The sequence below is a fragment of the Rattus norvegicus genome, chromosome 4 (assembly GCF_021556685.1).
Source record: "Rattus norvegicus strain SHRSP/BbbUtx chromosome 4, alternate assembly SHRSP_T2T, whole genome shotgun sequence".
NCBI lineage: Eukaryota > Metazoa > Chordata > Mammalia > Rodentia > Muridae > Rattus > Rattus norvegicus.
The window spans coordinates 45951849-45976147 of NC_141537.1; the positions used below are offsets into that span (position 1 = coordinate 45951849).

At 39.1% G+C, this 24299-nt stretch overlaps 1 protein-coding gene across 2 annotated transcripts in view; it reads right to left on the reverse strand.

Annotated features, from left to right (window-relative positions):
* Tfec (transcription factor EC) overlaps nt 1-24299 on the reverse strand; it is a 73890-nt gene that overhangs the window by 18178 nt on the left and 31413 nt on the right. Inside the window, exon 1 of one of the 2 annotated variants that reach the window (XM_087656192.1) lies at nt 14652-15185. Coding sequence (XP_087512318.1) covers nt 14652-14717 — 66 coding nt within the window. The 5' untranslated portion in view covers nt 14718-15185. 2 annotated transcript variants of the gene reach the window in all.

Below are 24299 nucleotides of genomic sequence, written 5' to 3' on the forward strand. Positions count from 1 at the left end.
TAAGGACATGGCCACTGGTAGGTTCCTCATGCCACAGCAGATGGCCCCATATCCAAGCCATAACCAGACTTAGTGGGCTATCAAAAAAAAATGTTAAGTTGGGAAGAAGATATCTTGGAGGTATATGGGAGGAAACAAGAGGGGGAAATGGGCAGGGGTGTATATATGTGATCATATTCCATTATATGCATGTATGAGATTCTCAAAAAATAAAGAAAAAATTAAATCAGTAAAACATTAAAACTATGAAATGATTAAACAATATGAGAAAATCTGTAAGATTTTTTTTACAATAACACAATTAAGAATTAAGTGTAATGTGAAAACAAATGAATACTTTATAAACATGAAAGAATTTCATTATGCATTTTTTTTAATTCACATCTTGATACCATGGACACATCAGGCCATGCTAAAAAAATATTACTAAGCATAAGATGTTAAGTTTTCTATACTCTCAAAAAAACAAAAAAGCAAAAAAACTAAAAACTACTGGATTGTTAGGGAAATGAGGAGACTCCGGGAGGGTTTGGGAGAGGGAAAATAATATGATCATACTGTACTTTATGAATTGTTTAATGAACTAATTATTAAACGGGTTTACTCCCACAAAGAGTAACACTGAAAAACCATGAGTGACTTAGCTAAAAGGGGGAAATATTTAAAGATCCATTTCACAAACATGAAATAAATTGATCAAATGCCTTAGAAAAGTAATTGTTGAACGTAAGGCAGAAGTGATGGTAGAGACTGAGATCAAAGACACAACAGAAGAGTTCAGTCTTGAACCCCCAGTGATTGTTGGGGGGAGGGCGGCAATGGGGGGAGGATGGGGAGGGGAACACCCACAAAGAAGGGGAGGGGGAGGGATTAGGGGGATGTTTGCCCGGAAACCGGGAAAGGGAATAACACTCGAAATGTATATAAGAAATACTCAAGTTAATAAAAAAAAAAAGAAGAAGAAGAAGGAAAGTTCAGTCTTCACAACATCAGCCTGGGGGAGTTGAGTTGGGAAAGTAATTAAGTGTGATGTGAAATTACTAGAGAAATAAATTTTTAAAAACTACTCGTGTTTATGTGCAGGTGTTTTACCTGAGTGTGTGTCTGGCACAGTGTATGTATGTGGTGGATGCAGAGGCTGGACGAGGCTGTCATATATCCAGGGACTGGGATTATGGACAGTTGTGGATAGCACATGGTTGGTGGGAGACCTTGAGATGGGCAACCACTACTCAACGTCTGAGCCACCTCTCCAGCACCAGGAATTATGCTTTTAAAATAGAACCTAGAGAGCCCGTGGGCAGCACCCCGCGAGCAAACTTGAGCCTCGGGACCACAGGTAAGACCAACTTGTCTGCTGCAAGAGAGCTGCCTGGTGAGATCGGGACACACAGAGGCAGAGTTCATCTAGGACCAGGCACGTCCTGTGTTTGCCGGAGGTCCCACGCCCGAGGATCCCAGCCGGCAACAGCTCTCTGCTCCCAGACCCCTTGGGAAAGAGGCCTCACCGCCTGGTCAGGTGGGCACTCCTGAGGCTGCAGAGCAGAAGACACCACCAACACTGCCCACCCCTGCCCACATCCCTGGCCCAAGAGGAAACTGTATAAGGCCTCTGGGCTCCTGTGGGGGAGGGCCCAGGAGCGGCAGGACCCCTGCCTGAGACACCACCGGAACCTGAAGGAAACAGACCAGATAAACAGTTCTCTGCACCCAAATCCCGTGGGAGGGAGAGCTAAACCTTCAGAGAGGCAGACAAGCCTGGGAAACCAGAAGAGACTGCTCTCTGCGCACACATCTCGGACGCCAGAGGAAAACACCAAAGGCCATCTGGAACCCTGGTGCACTGAAGCCCCCGGAAGGGGCGGCACAGGTCTTCCTGGTTGCTGCCGCTGCAGAGAGCCCGTGGGCAGCACCCCACGAGCGAACTTGAGCCTCGGGACCACAGGTAAGACCAACTTTTCTGCTGCAAGAAAGCTGCCTGGTGAACTCAAGACACAGGCCCACAGGAACAGCTGAAGACCTGTAGAGAGGAAAAACTACACTCCCTAAAACAGAACACTCTGTCCCCATAACTGACTGAAAGAGAGGAAAACAGGTCTACAGCACTACTGACACACAGGCTTATAGGACAGTCTAGCCACTGTCAGAAAGAGCAGAACAAAGTAACACTAGAGATAATCTGATGGCGAGAGGCAAGCGCAGGAACCCAAGCAACAGAAACCAAGACTACATGGCATCATCGGAGCCCAATTCTCCCACCAAAACAAACATGGAATATCCAAACACACCAGAAAAGCAAGATCTAGTTTCAAAATCACATTTGATCATGATGCTGGAGGACTTCAAGAAAGACGTGAAGAACTCCCTTAGGGAAACACAGGAAAACATTAATAAACAAGTAGAAGCCTACAGAGAGGAATCGCAAAAATCCCTGAAAGAATTCAAGGAAAACACAATCAAACAGTTGAAGGAATTAAAAATGGAAATAGAAGCAATCACGAAAGAACACATGGAAACAACCCTGGATATAGAAAACCAAAAGAAGAGACAAGGAGCTGTAGATAAAAGCTTCACCAACAGAATACAAGAGATGGAAGAGAGAATCTCAGGAGCAGAAGATTCCATAGAAATCATTGACTCAACTGTCAAAGATAATGTAAAGCGGAAAAAGCTACTGGTCCAAAACATACAGGAAATCCAGGACTCAATGAGAAGATCAAACCTAAGGATAATAGGTATAGAAGAGAGTGAAGACTCCCAGCTCAAAGGACCAGTAAATATCTTCAACAAAATCATAGAAGAAAACTTCCCTAACCTAAAAAAAGAGATACCCATAGGCATACAAGAAGCCTACAGAACTCCAAATAGATTGGACCAGAAAAGAAACACATCCTGTCACATAATAGTCAAAACACCAAACGCAAAAAATAAAGAAAGAATATTAAAAGCAGTAAGGGAAAAAGGTCAAGTAACATATAAAGGCAGACCTATCAGAATCACACCAGACTTCTCACCAGAAACTATGAAGGCCAGAAGATCCTGGACTGATGTCATACAGACCCTAAGAGAACACAAATGCCAGCCCAGGTTACTGTATCCTGCAAAACTCTCAATTAACATAGATGGAGAAACCAAGATATTCCATGACAAAACCAAATTTACACAATATCTTTCTACAAATCCAGCACTACAAAGGATAATAAATGGTAAAGCCCAACATAAGGAGGCAAGCTATACCCTAGAAGAAGCAAGAAAATAATCGTCTTGGCAACAAAACAAAGAGAATGAAAGCACACAAACATAACCTCACATCCAAATATGAATATAACGGGAAGCAATAATCACTATTCCTTAATATCTCTCAACATCAATGGCCTCAACTTCCCAATAAAAAGACATAGATTAACAAACTGGATACACAACGAGGACCCTGCATTCTGCTGCCTACAGGAAACACACCTCAGAGACAAAGACAGACATTACCTCAGAGTGAAAGGCTGGAAAACAATTTTCCAAGCAAATGGTCAGAAGAAGCAAGCTGGAGTAGCCATTCTAATATCAAATAAAATCAATTTTCAACTAAAAGTCATCAAAAAAGATAAGGAAGGACACTTCATATTCATCAAAGGAAAAATCCATCAAGATGAACTCTCAATCCTAAATATCTATGCCCCAAATACAAGGGCACCTACATATGTAAAAGAAACCTTACTAAAGCTCAAAACACACATTGCACCTCACACAATAATAGTGGGAGATTTCAACACCCCACTCTCATCAATGGACTGATCATGGAAACAGAAATTAAACAGAGATGTAGACAGACTAAGAGAAGTCATGAGTCAAATGGACTTAACGGATATTTATAGAACATTCTATCCTAAAGCAAAAGGATATACCTTCTTCTCAGCTCCTCATGGTACTTTCTCCAAAATTGACCATATAATTGGTCAAAAAACGGGCCTCAACAGGTACAGAAAGATAGAAATAATCCCATGCTTGCTATCGGATCACCACAGCCTAAAACTGGTCTTCAATAACAATCAAGGAAGAATGCCCACATATACTTGGAAATTGAACAATGCTCTACTCAATGATAACCTGGTCAAGGAAGAAATAAAGAAAGAAATTAAAAACTTTTTAGAATTTAATGAAAGTGAAGGTACAACATACCCAAACTTATGGGACACAATGAAAGCTGTGCTAAGAGGAAAACTCATAGCGCTGAGTGCCTGCAGAAAGAAACAGGAAAGAGCATATGTCAGCAGCTTGACAGCACACCTAAAAGCTCTAGAACAAAAAGAAGCAAATACACCCAGGAGGAGTAGAAGGCAGGAAATAATCAAACTCAGAGCTGAAATCAACCAAGTAGAAACAAAAAGGACCATAGAAAGAATCAACAGAACCAAAAGTTGGTTCTTTGAGAAAATCAACAAGATAGATAAACCCTTAGCCAGACTAACGAGAGGACACAGAGAGTGCGTCCAAATTAACAAAATCATAAATGAAAAGGGAGACATAACAACAGATCCAGAGGAAATTCAAAAAATCATCACATCTTACTATAAAAACCTATATTCAACAAAACTTGAAAATCTTCAGGAAATGGACAATTTCCTAGACAGATACCAGGTACCGAAGTTAAATCAGGAACAGATAAACCAGTTAAACAACCCCATAACTCCTAAGGAAATAGAAGCAGTCATTAAAGGTCTCCCAACCAAAAAGAGCCCAGGTCCAGACGGGTTTAGTGTAGAATTCTATCAAACCTTCATAGAAGACCTCATACCAATATTATCCAAACTATTCCACAAAATTGAAACAGATGGATCACTACCGAATACCTTCTACGAAGCCACAATTACTCTTATACCTAAACCACACAAAGACACAACAAAGAAAGAGAACTTCAGACCAATTTCCCTTATGAATATCGACGCAAAAATACTCAACAAAATTCTGGCAAACTGAATCCAAGAGCACATCAAAACAATCATCCACCATGATCAAGTAGGCTTCATCCCAGGCATGCAGGGATGGTTTAATATACGGAAAACCATCAACGTGATCCATTATATAAACAAACTGAAAGAACAGAACCACATGATCATTTCATTAGACGCTGAGAAAGCATTTGACAAAATTCAACACCCCTTCATGATAAAAGTCCTGGAAAGAATAGGAATTCAAGGCCCATACCTGAACATAGTAAAAGCCATATACAGCAAACCAGTTGCTAACATTAAACTAAATGGAGAGAAACTTGAAGCAATCCCACTAAAATCAGGGACTAGACAAGGCTGCCCACTCTCTCCCTATTTATTCAATATAGTTCTTGAAGTTCTAGCCAGAGCAATCAGACAACAAAAGGAGGTCAAGGGGATACAGATCGGAAAAGAAGAAGTCAAAATATCACTATTTGCAGATGATATGATAGTATATTTAAGTGATCCCAAAAGTTCCACCAGAGAACTACTAAAGCTGATAGACAACTTCAGCAAAGTGGCTGGGTATAAAATTAACTCAAATAAATCAGTTGCCTTCCTCTATACAAAAGAGAAACAAGCCGAGAAAGAAATTAGGGAAACGACACCCTTCATAATAGACCCAAATAATATAAAGTACCTCGGTGTGACTTTAACAAAGCAAGTAAAAGATCTGTACAATAAGAACTTCAAGACACTGAAGAAGGAAATTGAAGAAGACCTCAGAAGATGGAAAGATCTCCCATGCTCATGGATTGGCAGGATTAATATAGTAAAAATGGCCATTTTACCAAAAGCAATCTACAGATTCAATGCAATCCCCATCAAAATACCAATCCAATTCTTCAAAGAGTTAGACAGAACAATTTGCAAATTCATCTGGAATAACAAAAAACCCAGGATAGCTAAAGCTATCCTCAACAATAAAAGGACTTCAGGGGGAATCACTATCCCTGAACTCAAGCAGTATTACAGAGCAATAGTGATAAAAACTGCATGGTATTGGTACAGAGACAGACAGATAGACCAATGGAATAGAATTGAAGACCCAGAAATGAACCCACACACCTATGGTCACTTGATTTTTGACAAAGGAGCCAAAACCATCCAATGGAAAAAAGATAGCATTTTCAGCAAATGGTGCTGGTTCAACTGGAGGTCAACATGTAGAAGAATGCAGATCGATCCATGCTTATCACCCTGTACAAAGCTTAAGTCCAAGTGGATCAAGGACCTCCACATCAAACCAGACATACTCAAACTAATAGAAGAAAAACTAGGGAAGCATCTGGAACACATGGGCACTGGAAAAAATTTCCTAAACAAAACACCAATGGCTTACGCTCTAAGATCAAGAATCGACAAATGGGATCTCATAAAACTGCAAAGCTTCTGTAAGGCAAAGGACACTGTGGTTAGGACAAAACGGCAACCAACAGATTGGGAAAAGATCTTTATCAATCCTACAACAGATAGAGGCCTTATATCCAAAATATACAAAGAACTCAAGAAGTTAGACCGCAGGGAAACAAATAACCCTATTAAAAAATGGGGTTCAGAGCTAAACAAAGAATTCACAGCTGAGGAATGCCAAATGGCTGAGAAACACCTAAAGAAATGTTCAACATCTTTAGTCATAAGGGAAATGCAAATCAAAACAACCCTGAGATTTCACCTCACACCAGTGAGAATGGCTAAGATCAAAAATTCAGGTGACAGCAGATGCTGGCGAGGATGCGGAGAAAGAGGAACACTCCTCCATTGTTGGTGGGATTGCAGACTGGTACAACCATTCTGGAAATCAGTCTGGAGGTTCCTCAGAAAATTGGACATTGAACTGCCTGAGGATCCAGCTATACCTCTCTTGGGCATATACCCAAAAGATGCCCCAACATATAGAAAAGACACGTGCTCCACTATGTTCATCGCAGCCTTATTTATAATAGCCAGAAGCTGGAAAGAACCCAGATGCCCTTCAACAGAGGAATGGATACAGAAAATGTGGTACATCTACACAATGGAATATTACTCAGCTATCAAAAACAATGACTTTATGAAATTCGTAGGCAAATGGTTGGAACTGGAAAACATCATCCTGAGTGAGCTAACCCAATCACAGAAAGACATACATGGTATGCACTCATTGATAAGTGGCTATTAGCCCAAATGCTTGAATTACCCTAGATCCCTAGAACAAACGAAACTCAAGACGGATGATCAAAATGTGAATGCTTCACTCCTTCTTTAAAAGGGGAACAAGAATACCCTTGGCAGGGAAGAGAGAGGCAAAGATTAAAACAGAGACTGAAGGAATACCCATTCAGAACCTGCCCCACATGTGGCCCATACATATACAGCCACCCAATTAGACAAGATGGATGAAGCAAAGAGGTGCAGACCGACAGGAGCCGGATGTAGATCGCTCCTGAGAGACACAGCCAGAATACAGCAAATACAGAGGCGAATGCCAGCAGCAAACCACTGAACTGAGAATAGGACCCCCGTTGAAGGAATCAGAGAAAGAATTGGAAGATCTTGAAGGGGCTTGAGACCCCATATGTACAACAATGCTAAGCAACCAGAGCTTCCAGGGACTAAGCCACTACCTAAAGACTATACATGGACTGACCCTGGACTCTGACCTCATAGGTAGCAATGAATATCCTAGTAAGAGCACCAGTGGAAGGAGAAGCCCTGGGTCCTGCTAAGACTGAACCCCCAGTGAACTAGACTGGTGGGGGGAGGGCGGCAATGGGGGGAGGGTCGGGAGGGGAACACCCATAAGGAAGGGGAGGGGGGAGGGGGATGTTTGCCCGGATACCGGGAAAGGGAATAACACTCGAAATGTATATAAGAAATACTCAAGTTAATAAAAAAAAATAAAATAGAACCTAAATAAACTAAAATGACTGAAAAATAAAAATATATTGTATCAGAGCTCTCTAGAGGAACAGAACATATAGAGCAAATACATACATACACATATACATGTATGTGTTTGTGTGTGTATGTATGTATGTATGTATGTATGTACGTATGTATGTATGTATGTAATTCAGGCTGTGATCTAGGTAATCCACAATGACTGTCTACAACGTCTCTGAATTCAGTGTTTGCTGTACTTGTTTAGTCCATGAGGCTGGATGTCTCATCTAGTCTTCCATATATGCCAGAATTCTAAAGAAGTAGGCTCTAATTCAGTAAAAGAATGTACTTGGTAGTGAGAGTGGGAACAAACAGGCAAAGAGCAAGAGCTTCTTTCTAGCATATTCTTAAAATAGGGTTCTACCAGAATTAAAGCTGTATCTTCTATCCCAAAACATCGGGGTTGGGGATTTAGCTCAGTGGTAGAGCGCTTGCCTAGCAAGCGCAAGGCCCTGGGTTCAGTCCTCAGCTCTGGAAAAAGACAAAACAAAACAAAACAAAACAAAATATCCCGATTAAAAGTGGGCCTTCCCTCTTAAAATGATTTAGGTAAGGAAAAAATTCCTCCCAGGTTAACGTAGCTCCTGGTTTTAGTTAATTCCTAACATGTTCAAGTTGGCGACAGAGGGTAACCATCATAAATGCTACTAATAATAATCAGTATGTGTCACTCACTGCTTCTAAAATGTATTAAAACTGGTTTTAAAAACTGACACTAGATATAACAAGTAGCTCACAAAAGATAGCTAGTAAAAAACACACACATGTTGAATGGAAAAAAGTTGAAGTTATATATGCCAGCAGGCTATAACCATAAGGCAACTGACATAGCTATATTAATATCAGAGAAAATGGGCTCTAAATTGAGAAATGTCACTAGTGATTTTGATGGTTAATATTGATGGCCAACTTTACATGATGGAGAATCGCTAGGAGATGAACCTCTGGACCTTTCTGTGTAAAGCATTTTTGGAGATTATGTTAATTGACGTTGGAAGCCCCTTTGTGAATATGGATGGTACCATTCGTTAGGCCAGACTCCTAACAGGGCGGCATGCAACAGAGCGGCCACTAAGGATGGCAACTACCTTAAGCTGCTAGTGCTGTGACTCCCCCTCTTGGATGAATTGTGCCTCCAAACTGGGAACTAAAATAAACCCCACAGTCCTTCTGTTGCTGCTGGCAACTATTTGGTCAACTATTTTAGCAAAACATGAGTAATAAAATAACTGCATATAAAAAGTGTAATTTTAAAAAAAGACTAATGATAAGCATGCATGTTTCTAATGAAATCACATCAAGTATGTGAAGAAATCTACAGAAGTGAGTAGTCTACGTCAGAGCAGAAGATCTAATACATTCCTTTTCATTGTTGAAAAAGCCAAGCAGACCAAATAATGAGGATTGTTATGAGAGATTTGAACAAAAGTGACCTCATAGATATGCTTAAATTACTTGCAAAAGCAGAGAACATATGATTTTCTCAAATATCTTTGAAATATTCAAACATCAACTATGTATTCATCCAAAAGAAAACGTCAAAATTCATACAACATTTGATTTGAAAAACTGTTAACGTTGTTGGCAACTCAAGAGTAAAGATAAAATCACGCTGAAATTTAACAACAAATGAAAAAATAGCAAAAACTCACATAAACTAATTTGCAGCATATAGAGAAATGTCTTAAAACCTCAGGCTTAAAGAATAATCTGAAGAAAATACATTAAGGTTGCAATTAGATTAACTAATATTTTCAAGAGGTGAGGAGAAAAAAATAATCAAATAACACAGCAAAGAACTGACAAGTCAGTTCACAAAGCCCAGGTCACTTGGGGGAAATAAATTAACAATACTAACATAGTTCTATAAGACTGATTTAGGAGAGAAAGAAGTTAAAATAAACATCAAATAAGCAAAATATATAATTAGAGAGGAAGTTTCTATGGTGGCCAAATGATATGGGAGCAACCAGCCACTTTTTGTTTTATTTTAAGGCCCACTCCATGAGCTGGAACCCATACTTGACACTGCTAATGTAATCAATTACCTGAGGAAGACTTGCTACTATTTTTCTGCTAAAGGAACATAGCAATAAATGATTCTCTATGATGTAATGCTATGCCATAAAGCAGATCATCCCTTAGCTTTCATCAGAGAAGTTTCATATTGCAGTATATGGTTTTATCACAGAGATCCACAACTAGTCAATGAATGTTAAGAGTAAGAGAGCAAGAGACATTGGAGCACTAAATCCTAAATGGATTGTCATTAATAAACTCCAACCTTCAAAGTTTAGTTATCTATGAAGAAGAGGCAGGAAGACTTAAGATCCAGAGGTAGTGGATGACTTCAAAGAAGCAGCACCTTATAGACACAAAGGAACTGAAACACATGTGAGCTCAGAGCCTGTGATAGCATGCCCATGACCTGCAGAGATTTAAACCACACAAATCCCTCCACAGAGAAGGTCATGGCCACAAAGTTCTACTTGGAATTGATAACCGGGGAAGGAAATGTCAAATTTCTCCAATGGAGTGTCACTGGATATATAAACTATACTCCAAAATAGGCCTTAGAACCAGGAGTAATTGGCCAACACAAAACAAATTCCATGGTTTTATTGTTTAGTGGTGTTTTTTGGTGGTGGTGGTGGTGGTGGAGGTGGTGGGTTTTTGTGTGTTGTTGTTGTTGTTGCTTTGTTTTGTTTTTGATGGTGCTGAAGTTGTTTGTGTGTTGGTTGTGTGTTCTGTGTGGCTGGTTCTGTTTTTGGGTTTTGTTTTAGTTTATGTCTTTTGATTCTCATTGTTGCTTGCTTCTCCTTTTCTGAGATAGAGGAAACAGGAAGATGGGTGGGAAGGGAGATAAGGAGGTAGTAAGGAGAGCTGGCAGAAGGGATGCCTGAGACAGAGTCTATGTAGCTCTGGCTGTCTTTATGTAAAGCAGACTGGCTTTGAAATCACAGAGATTTACCTACCTCGGCTTCCAAGTGCTAGGATAAAAGATGTGAGCCATCATGCTAAGTCTTGTATGAAAGAATTTTTAATGAAATAAGAACAATACGCTCTCCCTTACTCTCTGGACGAAGATACGGAGGTTTGCTTTCACCTCTCTAATTTCAGCAGAGAGTCTAGCCAGAACAATTCGTCAAGAAAAACGAAGAACTCACTAAATATCAAGAAATACCCCAAATGCTCTCTGTTCCCAGATGGCATGATTATGATCCTATATTTAGAAAACCCAGAGAGGTTCCATAAGAAATGCAACAGACAAACCAGAACAAACAAAAAATCTCACTCTTTTTCAAGCTAACAAATGAAGCTGGCTAGCCCGGTTGCAAAACAAAATCAACACAAGAAAATCCATTGTATTTCTATAGATAAGTGATGAACAACTTGAAAAAGAAATGAGGGTTGGGGATTTGGCTCAGTGGTAGAGTGCTTGCCTAGCAAGCGCAAGGCCCTGGGTTCGGTCCCCAGCTCCGAAAAAAAGAACCAAAAAAAGAAAGAAATGAAAACACTTCCATTTAAAATAGCCTCAAAAAAAGATTTGGGAATAAAATTAAGTTCCATAAAGGAAAGATGTATAGACTGAAACCTAAAAGTACAAGCAAAATTAAAGAAGATGGGGAAAAAGGAAAATATTCCATATTTCAATAAAGAGATCACTTCATCAAGATGATAACACTACCCAAATAATTGCATATCCAATGTGACTGCCAGCAAATGACGAATGAATGTTTGATGAAATTGAAAACCACATGTTAAAATTACCATGTGATTTTAACCCAATAAACCAAAAACAGACTTCGAAAATACCTAAGTGGCTAAATAATACTTCTAGATTTCGAAGGTAATTACAGTGCTACCATACCACAAAGGGTGCCATTCTGACATGAGGACAATTATGTAGGTCTGCAGATTGTAATAAGGAAGTCAGAAGGAAACATTCTAATATAGTCTAATAATTTTAACAAAGTTACCAAGAAACCCCCTTTCACCAAGTGGCAAAGGGCAATCTTTTAAATGAAGGACATTGGTTTCAATGGATATCTACAGAAAAGGGAATGATTCCGGGCCCTTATCTTCCATATATTTAAAAATTAACTCACAGTGGGTTAAAGAACTAAACACAAGATAGACAACAATAAGACTCTCGAGAGAAGATCCAGAGCTCTTGATAAGGCTGGAGTCAGCAGAACACCATTTTGCTAAAATGTAACTTTTAGTGGCACCAAAGAAAAATAGCTTTGCCTTTGTTTACAAATGGTGCTGTCCAGATAACAAAATAAAATCTACAACCAAAAAGACTGCGGAAGCGTCTGCACAACTATAAATCGTGCATAGAGATCCATCTCCTCTCATCAGGAAACCAGAGCACTATGACCTAAGTCCCACTTTATTCTTACTCTTCATGCACTACAGCCATCTGACCCCTGACATGACACTTTAAAATAATGATATCCACTTTGGAATTTCGTCGCTGTTCTCACTGTCCAAACTCTTCAGGTCCCTGTACCTAAATGATGCATTCCCAGAGTCATCTAGTGTATCTACATCCTTTCTAATAAACTCCCACTTTCCTTCTCATACCAAAGATATTTAAAATACCCTTAAGATCTATCTCATCTCAAGAACCTAACTCATTTATAGAACCCAAACTCAAAATATCTTTATGGCTTCTCTTTTACTGATTCAATCTTATTCTCCACTACCCCTGAAGTTTTAAAGCCTTGTTATTATCATGTATACTTATACTGCGTTTTCAATATTGTATTTCACACTCCAGTGTGGGTGATGGTGGTAATTACAATGAATTGTTTCTATGTAGATAGGGAATTTTTCAGAGGACAATACAACACAACATAATAACATACATTATACCATAGTCAATAACTTATTAAATGCCAAGTATAATATAACTGAAATAACATCTTAAGTCACCATTAAAACAGTCTTATAGTGTATAATTATTATTCTAAATATAAAGCAATTACATCTCTGAAATAAGGTAATGGTATAAAAATAATACACCTATAAATGTAATAGAGGTTGCAAGGGAGAGAGGGCTCAGTGCCCTGTAAGTGCCAAGACACAAGCTTGATTTCCAAAATCCATGTGAAAAAAGGCAAGAGTGGTGGTATTGACTAGGAATAGCAGCACCAGGGAGCTGGACACACATGCTAGGGACTAACAGGCCACGCAGCCTCGCCCATACTGGGAGCTCCTAGCTACTAGGAGAAGTCACCTTTTAAAAAAGCAGTTGAAATAATAGCCTAGATTCAGGCTTGTATGACACAGGGCTGAATTCTCTACACTGTGCAGAAGCAGTCTTGTCTTTCATAAATATTTTTGTCTTTCTGCTTCTCCACTGTTCCCTCAACCTCACCCCACCAATACGTATCAAAATCAGACAGTCCCTCTTCAGTGCTTAACTTAGGGGTCAAACCCTAGACTACAGGCTCCCAAGAGGTAACCGGGCTTGTTTTTCTCTTCACCTCTTCACAATGGTAGGACTAATAAACTTTAAATAAAACTTTAAATGTTGTTTATACTCATTTGCTTCGACCCCTTTCATTTATATTCACTTAGCAACAGATAGGACCCCCCCATTATACACTCAGTAGGTTCCTAAAAATAACGTTAGGACCAGAAACCCTGACATTTTTATAAAAAAAATTATGTGTATCTGCTAGATAATCTCACTTCAAATAGACAACGTGGCCAAAACTTACAGAAGGTTACAAGTTAAATTTGCAAGTAAACTTTCTGTGAAGTAACAAAAGGCAAAAAGTAGCCCTGATTAGGGTGTGTGTGTGTGTGTGTGTGTGTGTGTGTGTGTGTGTGTGTGTGTTCACATATTTAATGTGAGTATTCAAAGGAAGCTGATAGATGTGTTTGTTTAGATCCTCGCCGCTTGCTTTTCTATGAGGATATTCACTGTGAATCTAAACTGGTAGAACTGAGCAGGGGACTCTTTGACAGAGAAACTGGACGTAAAAGAAGATAAACTCCTGCTCTGAAGGGGCGCACCACAGGCCACCATAGACTGGAGACCGTAGGCACACATGAAACACAGACTTTCGAAAGATTATTTTACTTCCTTGTGGGTGTTGATTCGTTTAGATTCAGTGAGTCAGATTTTTCAGTTTTAGGACCTGCACTGCCAATTGCCTGGAAACCGTATTTTATTTGTTAAAAAACCTCACTCTAAGGCTTAAATGACAAACACTGAGCCACGAAATCCTGCTGTGTTATTTTGTTACTATTATTTTTGTTCCATTATACATGAATAAAAATAATGAGAGAGGCTGGAGCTGGAGTTCCCCCGGCAAGCGAGCTTTCACACAAAAAGGAAAACACAAAACTGGATATTCGCACAGTTTCACATCACATACACCATATCCTCATTATTCTTTCAGCACTAAGTTAACAAAAGTGTTGTTAGTAAGAGTAGAAAATAAACAATTCGCTGAGCCCTCACTTTTGATATAAAAGTCACAATAAGGCATTAGTTTTAGCAGACTTTTTTTTTAAACTCAACTTTAAAATTTCTTAGCGTAGCTCAGGGTGCTCGAAAGTAAAGAAGCTTTTCAAAACACACAGTTAATTGTATTTTACACACTTTAATGTTAAAGTCTACATACCTTATTTTAATGACTATAGCTCTAAAAATTTTACATTTGGCACTTAATCTATCTAGTTTTATCTCCAAATAGTGAGAGAATTTGACAGCATTCTTACCAGTTTCAACTTGGAAGAGTCTATAACCTTCACAATAGCGATGGTTTTTTCTTTCTCCTTCATCATTTCTTTCCCTTAAGCTTGCAAACAATAACCAGGAGAGGCATACAGAAACTTCTGCACTAAGGTGAACTTTGCTTCTTCCTTGGACTTTAAGACTAATCTGGCCTAGATTGTGACTGACAAAAGCTTGCTCGTTGATGTCATGCAATCCTTTCAAGTCCCAAGCAAGCACAGGGGCTTGTTAATATTTACTCAGCCCTTGTCTCCGGAATCGTCTTGAACTATAACAGTTTACTTACATTGCCAAATGCCACCAGAATTTACAGGTACCTGACTGAAAAAATACCTATGCACGTTAACATCAGTGAGTTGCTACCGACAAAAATATCTCTAAAGAAAAAGAATGAACTAAGGCCAATCGGTAGAAAGTACAGCGTGATAGCTAAACTTCGAGGTTAACTAGTCATCCAGCTTCAGTGTACCAGAGAGAGAGAGAGAGCTGTGTCTCAGGCCCTCTCACACGTCTGGGATTTAGTTCCCTTTTTAGATTGGCTGACACATGGTGATGAGACAGTTATTGCGTGGGTTTCTTACAGGGGTGGCGCCATACTTCTTCTGTTTGAAGAATGAGTTTGACCACATTACTGAGCTTCTCTCACTATCGTTCTGCTACATATATATATATATATATATATATATATATATATACATATATATATATATATATATAATATAGGCTCTTTTTCTGAAAATCACACACAGCTCTTCATGAAAAATTTATTATAAAATCATTATCACAATGTGTGGTCAATGCAGAGAGGCTACATTTTGTTGTGGCCCCACCCTCGATACTGCTGCCCTTTATCCATTAAAAGTATTCATAAATAAAAATTATATTGGTCCTGAGAGAATACAGCAAATACATAGGCGAATGCCAGCAGCAAACCATGGAACTGAGAATGGGACCCCCGTTGAAGGAATCAGAGAAAGGACTGGAAGAGCTTGAAGGGGCTCGAGACCCCATATGAACAACAATGCCAACCAACCAGAGCTTTCAGGGACTAAGCCACAACCCAAAGACTATACATGGACTGACCCTGGACTCTAACCTCATAGGTAGCAATGAATAGCCTAGTAAGGGCACCAGTGGAAGAGGAAACCCTTGGTTCTGCCAAGACTGAATCCCCAGTGAATGAGATTGTTGGGGGGAGGGCAGTAATGGGGGAGGATGGGGAGGGGAAGACCCTTAGAGAAGGGGAGGGGGAGGGGTTAGAGGGATGTTGGCCTGGAAACCGGGAAGAGGAATAACAATCAAAATGTAAATAAGAAATACCCAAGTTAATAAAGATGGAAAAAAATAAAACAAAAAAAATTATATTGGGAACCCGATTACAATTGTACCTAAATTCATAGTTCTTATTTAGCATTTATTACTGCATAATTATTCCGTATTTATTGGATGACATCCATGTTGTGCAACGTACTGTGCCAGCTGCTAATGATGAACTGCTGAATTGAGTGTCATTTGAGGAGAGGAAGTGTTGAGAAGCACTAAGATTATACAAATCTTGAATTTAATTACGACAGACTGTAGAGGCGGGAGAGAGCAAAGCGAAGACGGGAACGATGTGATTCTTGGTGTTCTTGTTATTGATATTTTACCAGATCAACCAAAATAGACTTGGGAATAGAAAGTACGCTCAGCCACTGCAAGTTTGAAGCATCTGCGGTAACTCAGCAGATACATAAGCCGCAGGATAGATAAATTGAACATAGAGAAGAAAGCTCTAAGTTGGCATGGCATGACATCATCAATAAAGTGCATACAGATACAAGAGAAGAGACAGGTAAAGACTGGGCCAAGAGACAGCATTTCACCATATGTAAGAAAAGAGTCAGCAAAATGGATGAAATGTCAGACAATCTAAGACGCTCATCAGAAAATGCCTCCGGATGTGGTTAACCATGGCAAACATGACTTGAAAGCCAAGGCAAATGAGAATAGAGACTTTGATACTGGATTTTAAGTTGCTATGTTATTTTTTTTTTCATTTTGAGAGTTTGAGGGAGGAAAAAGGACATGGGGAATTATATTGTCATCTCAGAAAATTTTTTTAAATTGATTGATGTTAAGAGCCCTTTTAAAATCATGAAGAGAAGAGCTTGATTGGAGAGGAGAGATTGGGGTCATCAGATGATGTTGGGAGGGAGGAAGTGGAGGCAGTGAGTTTTGGGGTGTGTGTGTGTGTGTGTGTGTGTGTGCGCGCGCGTGTGCATGTGTGTGCCTGCGTGTACTGAAATAACATGGTGGCCAGAAAGCAAATGTATTCGAATAGAGCTATTTGGTTTAATGTGACATTAATGTGAGCAGTCCTCTTGATTAGCATATACTGATGATACTGGAGAAGGTTCGCAGAAGGAAAACTTCTTGGGAATTTAAGAATGAAGTAGAAACTTTTCTATACTAATAGGGTGGAGAAAGGAAACAGATGTGGAGGTTTAAGAGAACTACTTAAGCTTCCGAGCAAATTCTAACCGGACTGCACATGCTTTCTCTTCAAAGCAATATAGGGCATTTCAGAGAAATGGAGAATGGGTGAGGAAGTTGAAAGTTTAAGGAAAGAAGATGTTGCATAGTCTGCATTAGTGGTAATCTTAACTAAGAAATGGTTGTAGGTTTGTCCCCCTGTTGTCAACTCTCGTGTGACATTGATGATGTATTTAACATAATCAGTATGCACAGTGTAGATGGTGCTCTCCATTTGACTGATTGACTGCTCAGTAAAGATGTGACAAAGTAAATGAGCTTATCCAGGACTGAAATTTAGCCAGATTAAAACAAAACAAACAAAAACAAAAACAAGAAGTTAATGGTGCTTTTCAAAAAAATGGGTTATATTTTGGACTCTACAGACAGGTTAAAGAAGATTTTTAAAATAGTGTGAATGGGAAACAATAGCCACTGAAAACAGTAGCATTGGTCCAATTGATATGACCTCTAAATGAGCTGAAACAAAAGTTAATTGAGAAAGCTAGGGAAAATATACTTCAAAAGTGGGATCTGACAGTGAATGTTTAAAATAAAATACTAGAAGTTATGGGGACATTGACAAGAGCAAGAGGTCATATATAGCTTGTGAGGGATGTTTAAAACAGGAAGGGTAAAAATCACATGGATGCTTAGGAAGAGGGAAACCTGCGAGTTCAAGGTTGGTGAAGCAAGGCTGACTGGGATGAGCATTGTCTGCTTCTACTTGGAGTCCTTGCATTCTACTTTACACGGCTGTTACATGGGAACCAATTCCTTGTGCCTGAGACCGTCTATCCAGAGCACATAGAAATGGGCAGGTCCTTGTCATTTCTCAGTGTAGACACTCAGTAATCATTGTTAGGCTAAAATGACAACTCTTGGACTCCTTCCCTGAAAAGTCAACAAAAGCAAATTAAGTTCATTAGAAACTTTGTTGTAAAGAGAGGGGGCCACGTGCCTAATGTTAAATTTCATCTGACCTTCTCTGTGTGATCCCAAGTCAATTGTAATGTCTGAAGTTTTGCATGCTAGAGAAAAGGAGGAAGAAATAGTTCTTTCGATATAAGGTCTATTTAGAATTAGTAAAGAAGGATGCTTTCACAGACTATTTCTCAGGACTTGAATTTCATGCATTTATCCTACCATTGTTTATCTAAATGATTCACTGATATATTGTTGACTTCAGCCTACAAAATGTGGTCACCCACATTCTCCAAATGAAATCTTTAAAGTAGCAGTTTAATTAAAACCTTTTATTTCCCCACTTGTGATTTCTAAAGTATCTTAACTCACAAAAAATACAGATAATCAATCCTTCAAGATATATGGAAAGAGTATGTAGAAACTTTAACAGATAACATTTCTGAGACTAATAATTAGACAATGAGTAAAGTAATCAAATAAAAGATTAGGTAACTTCCCTTCTTGAAATATGATTCCAGGAATTAATACTGACTTCAACACAGAATTCTTTCTACATTAAGATGATGAAGTCTCTCTCCTTTTTGTTCACCTCTGAATAATGACTCAGAAATAATTCATATTTTATCATAGTAAATTTTAGTCTTTAACAAGGGAGTAAAGTCTATGAATCTCAATTTACTAATCATTCTGAAAGAGTCAAAACTGAATCAGGACCTCATGAAGGTATTTGATTATAAGCAAGACTTCAAATAGGAAATGTCAAACTTAAATTGTTCCTAGATAATGCTACAGCAGATTAGATATGGAATTGGATGCTTGAATTTAAGTATAAGATGATAGATAGATAGATAGATAGATAGATAGATAGATAGATGATATATATGTTGATGATAGATGATTGATAGATACATAGACACTTAGATTAATATATATAGATACATAGGTAGATAGATCAATAGACAGATAAAAAGATACATACATACACACATACATAGAATACATACATAAACAAACACACACACATATAGATAGATAGATAGATAGATAGATAGATAGATAGATAGATAGATAGATAGATAGATAGACAAAGAGAAAAGAGAACAGTGGAACACTATAATCTTTCTCAATATTATATGAATATTTATTTGCCTAAAGTATATTGAAATATTCATTTGCTGTCTTCTGTCTATTTCAAAAGTGCTGGAAAAAAAGCCCCATTTTCTAGTCAAATGAAATTGCTTTGTTTTACACGCTAAATTGATCATTAATTATGGTCCTTTTGACCCTTTGGGGTCTGGAAATACTGTTTTTTTAGCGTTCTCCTTTTTCCCTAAAAACTTAAATTCTGCACTGATAATATGCTTAGCAATTTCCATCTAATAGGATACAGGACATTTGGAATGCTGTAAATAATGATCAAAGTGGTGCTTTAGTTTGAAATAACAAAGAACTTTAGTGGTAGAAGTTTACTCTTGGATATTTAAGTTTTCAGACACTTAGATGTGTATATGTATATGTCCACAGCATCTGAGACCTGCATGTGCGGCTCTGATGGCTGCCTTCTCTGCATTACCTTCCCTGGGCCCCTGGTGACTATTCAGGGGACCCTGGGCACAGTCTTTGAAACCAACTTCTATCTCAACCGAGTGCTTCTCCTAAAGTGCTTCAAACCAAAGTCCACAGCCCTCACATGTTGACAGGGGACTTCTATATCATCCTTTTACTTTTAAAACGTTTTGTGGATGTCCAAAGGTCAGCGGTGAAATTTCAGTTGAAATTTAGATTATATGAAAGCAAGCCATTCACCCTCTTCATCTCTATTACTAGTGACACAATGAACAGCACGCACACAAACACCTTAGCCAGCAACAGTACCACACACTCGCATAGTGCGGCAGATGTGCCAGGCATGGTCTCTAGTGCTCTCAATCGTTTGAGCTTCACAGCAGCCCATAAATGGTTGTGTGAATTCAATACTTATCCTCATCATACAGAGGAGGAAATCAAACGGAAAGGAAATCACCCACCTTGTCCCAGATTACCTCGCTAGTGAGTGGCAGAAACAGGTTTAAGTTTCTGAACTCTGGAGCCACCGTTCTAACCTCAATCTAATCTCTATTTACATCTTCATTTCTTTCCCACCAAAAGCTTCCTTTTCCCTGCAAAGATTGCTCAAGAAATAAACAGTAGATGAGGAAGGTTTTTTTTAAAGACAAACTTTTTAGAAAGACTGTGTGCTTCTCTTTCACTCTTTCTATTCCTCTTTTTCCTGTACACTTGGGATAGTTTTTGGTAATCATGTTGACATGGCAATCACCCCTATTTGAAGGACTACCTAGATCAGACTGGGCTATGGACACACCTGCAAATGGCTTTGTTTCGATTGTATTAGTTGCAGTAGGATTTCATAGGCTGGATCCTGGATTATACAAGAAGGGGGACTGTGAGCTGATCACTAGCATGTATGCACTTTCTGTTTCTCCTCCTGACTTTCGATATGTTAGGATTAGCTATTTGAAGTCCCAGCCATCTGACCTTTCCCACAGTAGTGAATTGTAATCTTGAATTGTGGGGCAAGACAACCATTTCTCTCCTTTTATTGGGGTATTTCATCACAGCAACAGACGTGAAAGTAGGAACTATCAAGCTCCAATTCTCTTCATTGTACTGCCTTTAGGGAACCCTTAATATGTATAAACTGGAGGTGGGGATGCTGAGTTGAGAAAACAGTAGTTGGCATATAAAGAAATAGCAAGCACCTCCAAATATATTAAACTGCCATCCAATCCCGCTACTCTTCTAACAAGGTGGTTGGTCAACTTGAATCAAAGGTTGAGGAACTCTATTGGGATGTTCCCAAGGGAGACCTGTGAGACTCTAGAGAGCTGTGTATGGGGCCATATGGTAAAACACCAAGCAATACAGATGTGCTAAGTGAAAAGGAACAAGAGTTAGTATAAAAGGCTCCTGTTACATACCATGTGTGTTCTTTTGTGTCTGGTTTACCTCATTCAGGATGATATTTTCTAGTTCCATCCATTTGCCTGCAAATTTAATGAAGTCATTGTACTCACTGATAAGTGGACATTAGTCCAAAAGCTCGCAGTGCCCATGATACAACCCATAGACCATATGGAGCTTAGGAGGAAGGAATACCAGGGTCCGGACATCGAATAAAAACTATGTAGCCTTGGGGGATGAGGAACTGGAGGGTCCCAGGCGCCAGGGAAGCCAGAGGCTCCCAGTTCCCCATGGAGATGACTTTAGATGAAATGCGCCGTGAACAGGAAATAGATCATTTAGAGACTATCTCTAGTCGACAGATATGGCCACCGTCAAAGGATAGGGCTATTCACATATCTCAAAGTTTTTAACCCAGAAATGTTCCTGTTCAAAGGAAAGACAGCGACAAAAATGGAGCAGAGACTGAAAAAAGGGCCATCCTGAGACTGCTCCACCTGTGGATCCATCCTATCTGCAGACACCAAACCCTGACACTGCTGCTGTTGCCATGAGGCACTTGCTGACAGAAACCTGGTGTGGCTGTTCTCTGGGAGGTTCTGCCAGCACCTGACCAATACAGACGCAGACATTCACAGCCAACCATCAACATCAAACTAAGCTCTGGAACTCTGGTGGGGGAGCTGGTAGAAGGACTGGAGGAGTGGAGGGGAATTCCAACCCCACAGCAAGAACTATGTCGGCTGGCCAGACCACCTAGTGTTCTCAGGGATTAGACCACCAACCGAGGAGTGTACAGTGTACAGGGAGATTATACATGGCTGCAGATATATGTAGCAGAGGATGGCCTTGTCTGACATCAATGGGAGGGGAAACCCTTGATCCATGGATATCCCAGCATAGGGCAATGCTGGAGCAGTGGGGCCGGAGTAGGTAGGTGGGGGAGCACCCTCATAGAGGCAAAGGGGAGCAGGGAGAAGGCAGATGAGACATGAGGGTTGTGGAGGGGTAACCCGGAAGGGGGGATATCATTAGCAATGTAAAGGATAGGAATGATTTTCTTAAAAAGGGCTCCTGTTAGTCTTGTCAAATTCATCCTGGACAAGCATGCACTGTGAAGTCCTTCTCTTATATATTACCTATCTCTGTCCCAGAGACCTTTCTTATTTACCTCTAATTCCAGCCATCACATCTAATGTAAGGACACACTCACAGACTTACCAAGTGATGGTGTCACTGCTCTTTGGACCAATGAAATGGTCCCTTGTGTTAGTGGAGAAGACTTAGAAGGAAAGAATGGATAAAATCAAAGAAATGTCAGTAGCCACCATCCCCTGAATTCAAACCATGCCACTCATTTTGGAAGTTTTAAAATACAAAAGTCAAACCAGCTCTTCTTCTAGTTTTGTGGCAAATATTGTAATTCTAGCCCTGAAAAGGTGGAGAAGGAGGAAGTTTGAATCCAACACAAGCCACATAGTGAGACTCTACGTCAAACAACAAAGTTTGCATATTGAAACCACAAATAAAATCTTCAATATAAAAGAATGTGAGTGAATGATCAATCTTCATGTAAGAGACCACACAAACTTTACAGCCTCTCTGAGACATGGACTCCAAGAAGCAATAAGGATTTTAGTAAATTGTAATCACAAAAGAAATGCTCTAGCTATTGGGGATAATATGTGTGTGAATGATGGCATCATGCATCAAATGTTGATTTGGCAAATTTAGGTCAGAGACCATATATAAAACTCTTACCTAATAAATAAATCTCTAATCAAACTGACATTCATGATGGTTGCGAGACACTTTCATTTAGACAGTTTCTAATGCAGTAGTTAAAAACAAGAAATGTCTGCAGCTCTTTCTCATCTTGCCTGCAGATAGTTAAACCCCTTGAGAAGATCGCCCCTTCTAAGCTACACAACTCCCCTTCACTGGGGCTGCCTAAAAGAACTGGCAGGCCGCACATTTCTTGTATAAGTATAAACTTACTCTAATGGCAAAGATAAGGCGTGACCTAAAGAATAAAAGAAGATTCTACGGCAAGCCCAGAGGACTGATCCATGCTGCCTACATAAGCCAAAGACTGCTTCCGAGATTTTACTCATAATAAGTTGGCTCACTCACTACCATTGCGATTTATTTTGTGGAAAATCGATAATCTTTACAAAAAATAAACTTTGGAAGAAGTACTTGAAGGATAAATTGTACTGGGTGTAGTTCTAATATTTACTGTCCAGATAGCTCTCATTTTAGATATAGTTTGTGTTCTTCATGAAGTAAACAGAGAAGTTGGCTCTGTATTCCACTTCTGAAAGTTCTATAGATGATAGAGATAGATAGATAGATAGATAGATAGATAGATAGATAGATAGATAGATACATACATACATACATACATACATACATACATACATACATACATACATACATAGATACATAGATACATAGATACATAGATACATAGATACATAGACAGAGAGAAGGGGGATAGATGTGTAGATATGCAGATATATATGTACATGTATGTACTTCTGAAAGTTTATATGTATATACACCCACTGTTAAAATGTTTAAGTAAATATACACACAGGGACCAATATTCAGTTTTGGATTTCAGAGAATCCTACAGTGTGATAATGTTGTTTTTCATTGAATAATCTATTGGATCTTCATTCTTTCTTACTTTCCAAGTTAACACAAAATTTACTGTTAAAATACTTCTCTCCTCTTCGGAGTCACACATTGGGAGCCTGAGTCCTCTGCCTTTGTTCTCTGAGGCTGTAAATTTAAAATTAGACGGGGCATATTCATGAGCACATTAGCTGGCAGGAGGACAATTCAGGTGTTAAGAGAACAGAGCTCCATCAAACCAATTGAGGAGAACAAGGGAAAGGAGAAGAAAGCTACATTATCCGCATGAATTTTCTTTAAGACAGTGCTGCAGTTTTCCCAAGTTCTGGTTATTTCCTACTTTGTGTCATTATTTTTCAGTATTTTTGGAGATTCGTGTAAAAGCAAATCACATTCGATTCCTGTTTAATTTGGAACCGCATCATAACTTCATGTCAGTTATTTAGTATGTAGCAGAGAAGAATGTCTTTAAACTTAAAAAATATATTGAAAATCAAGTGTAAAAAATTGAGTTATAATTTCATTAAATATTTAACGTGATAAGCTAATTCATAATTCAATAATTCATTTTATTGTAATTGGCATTTTTT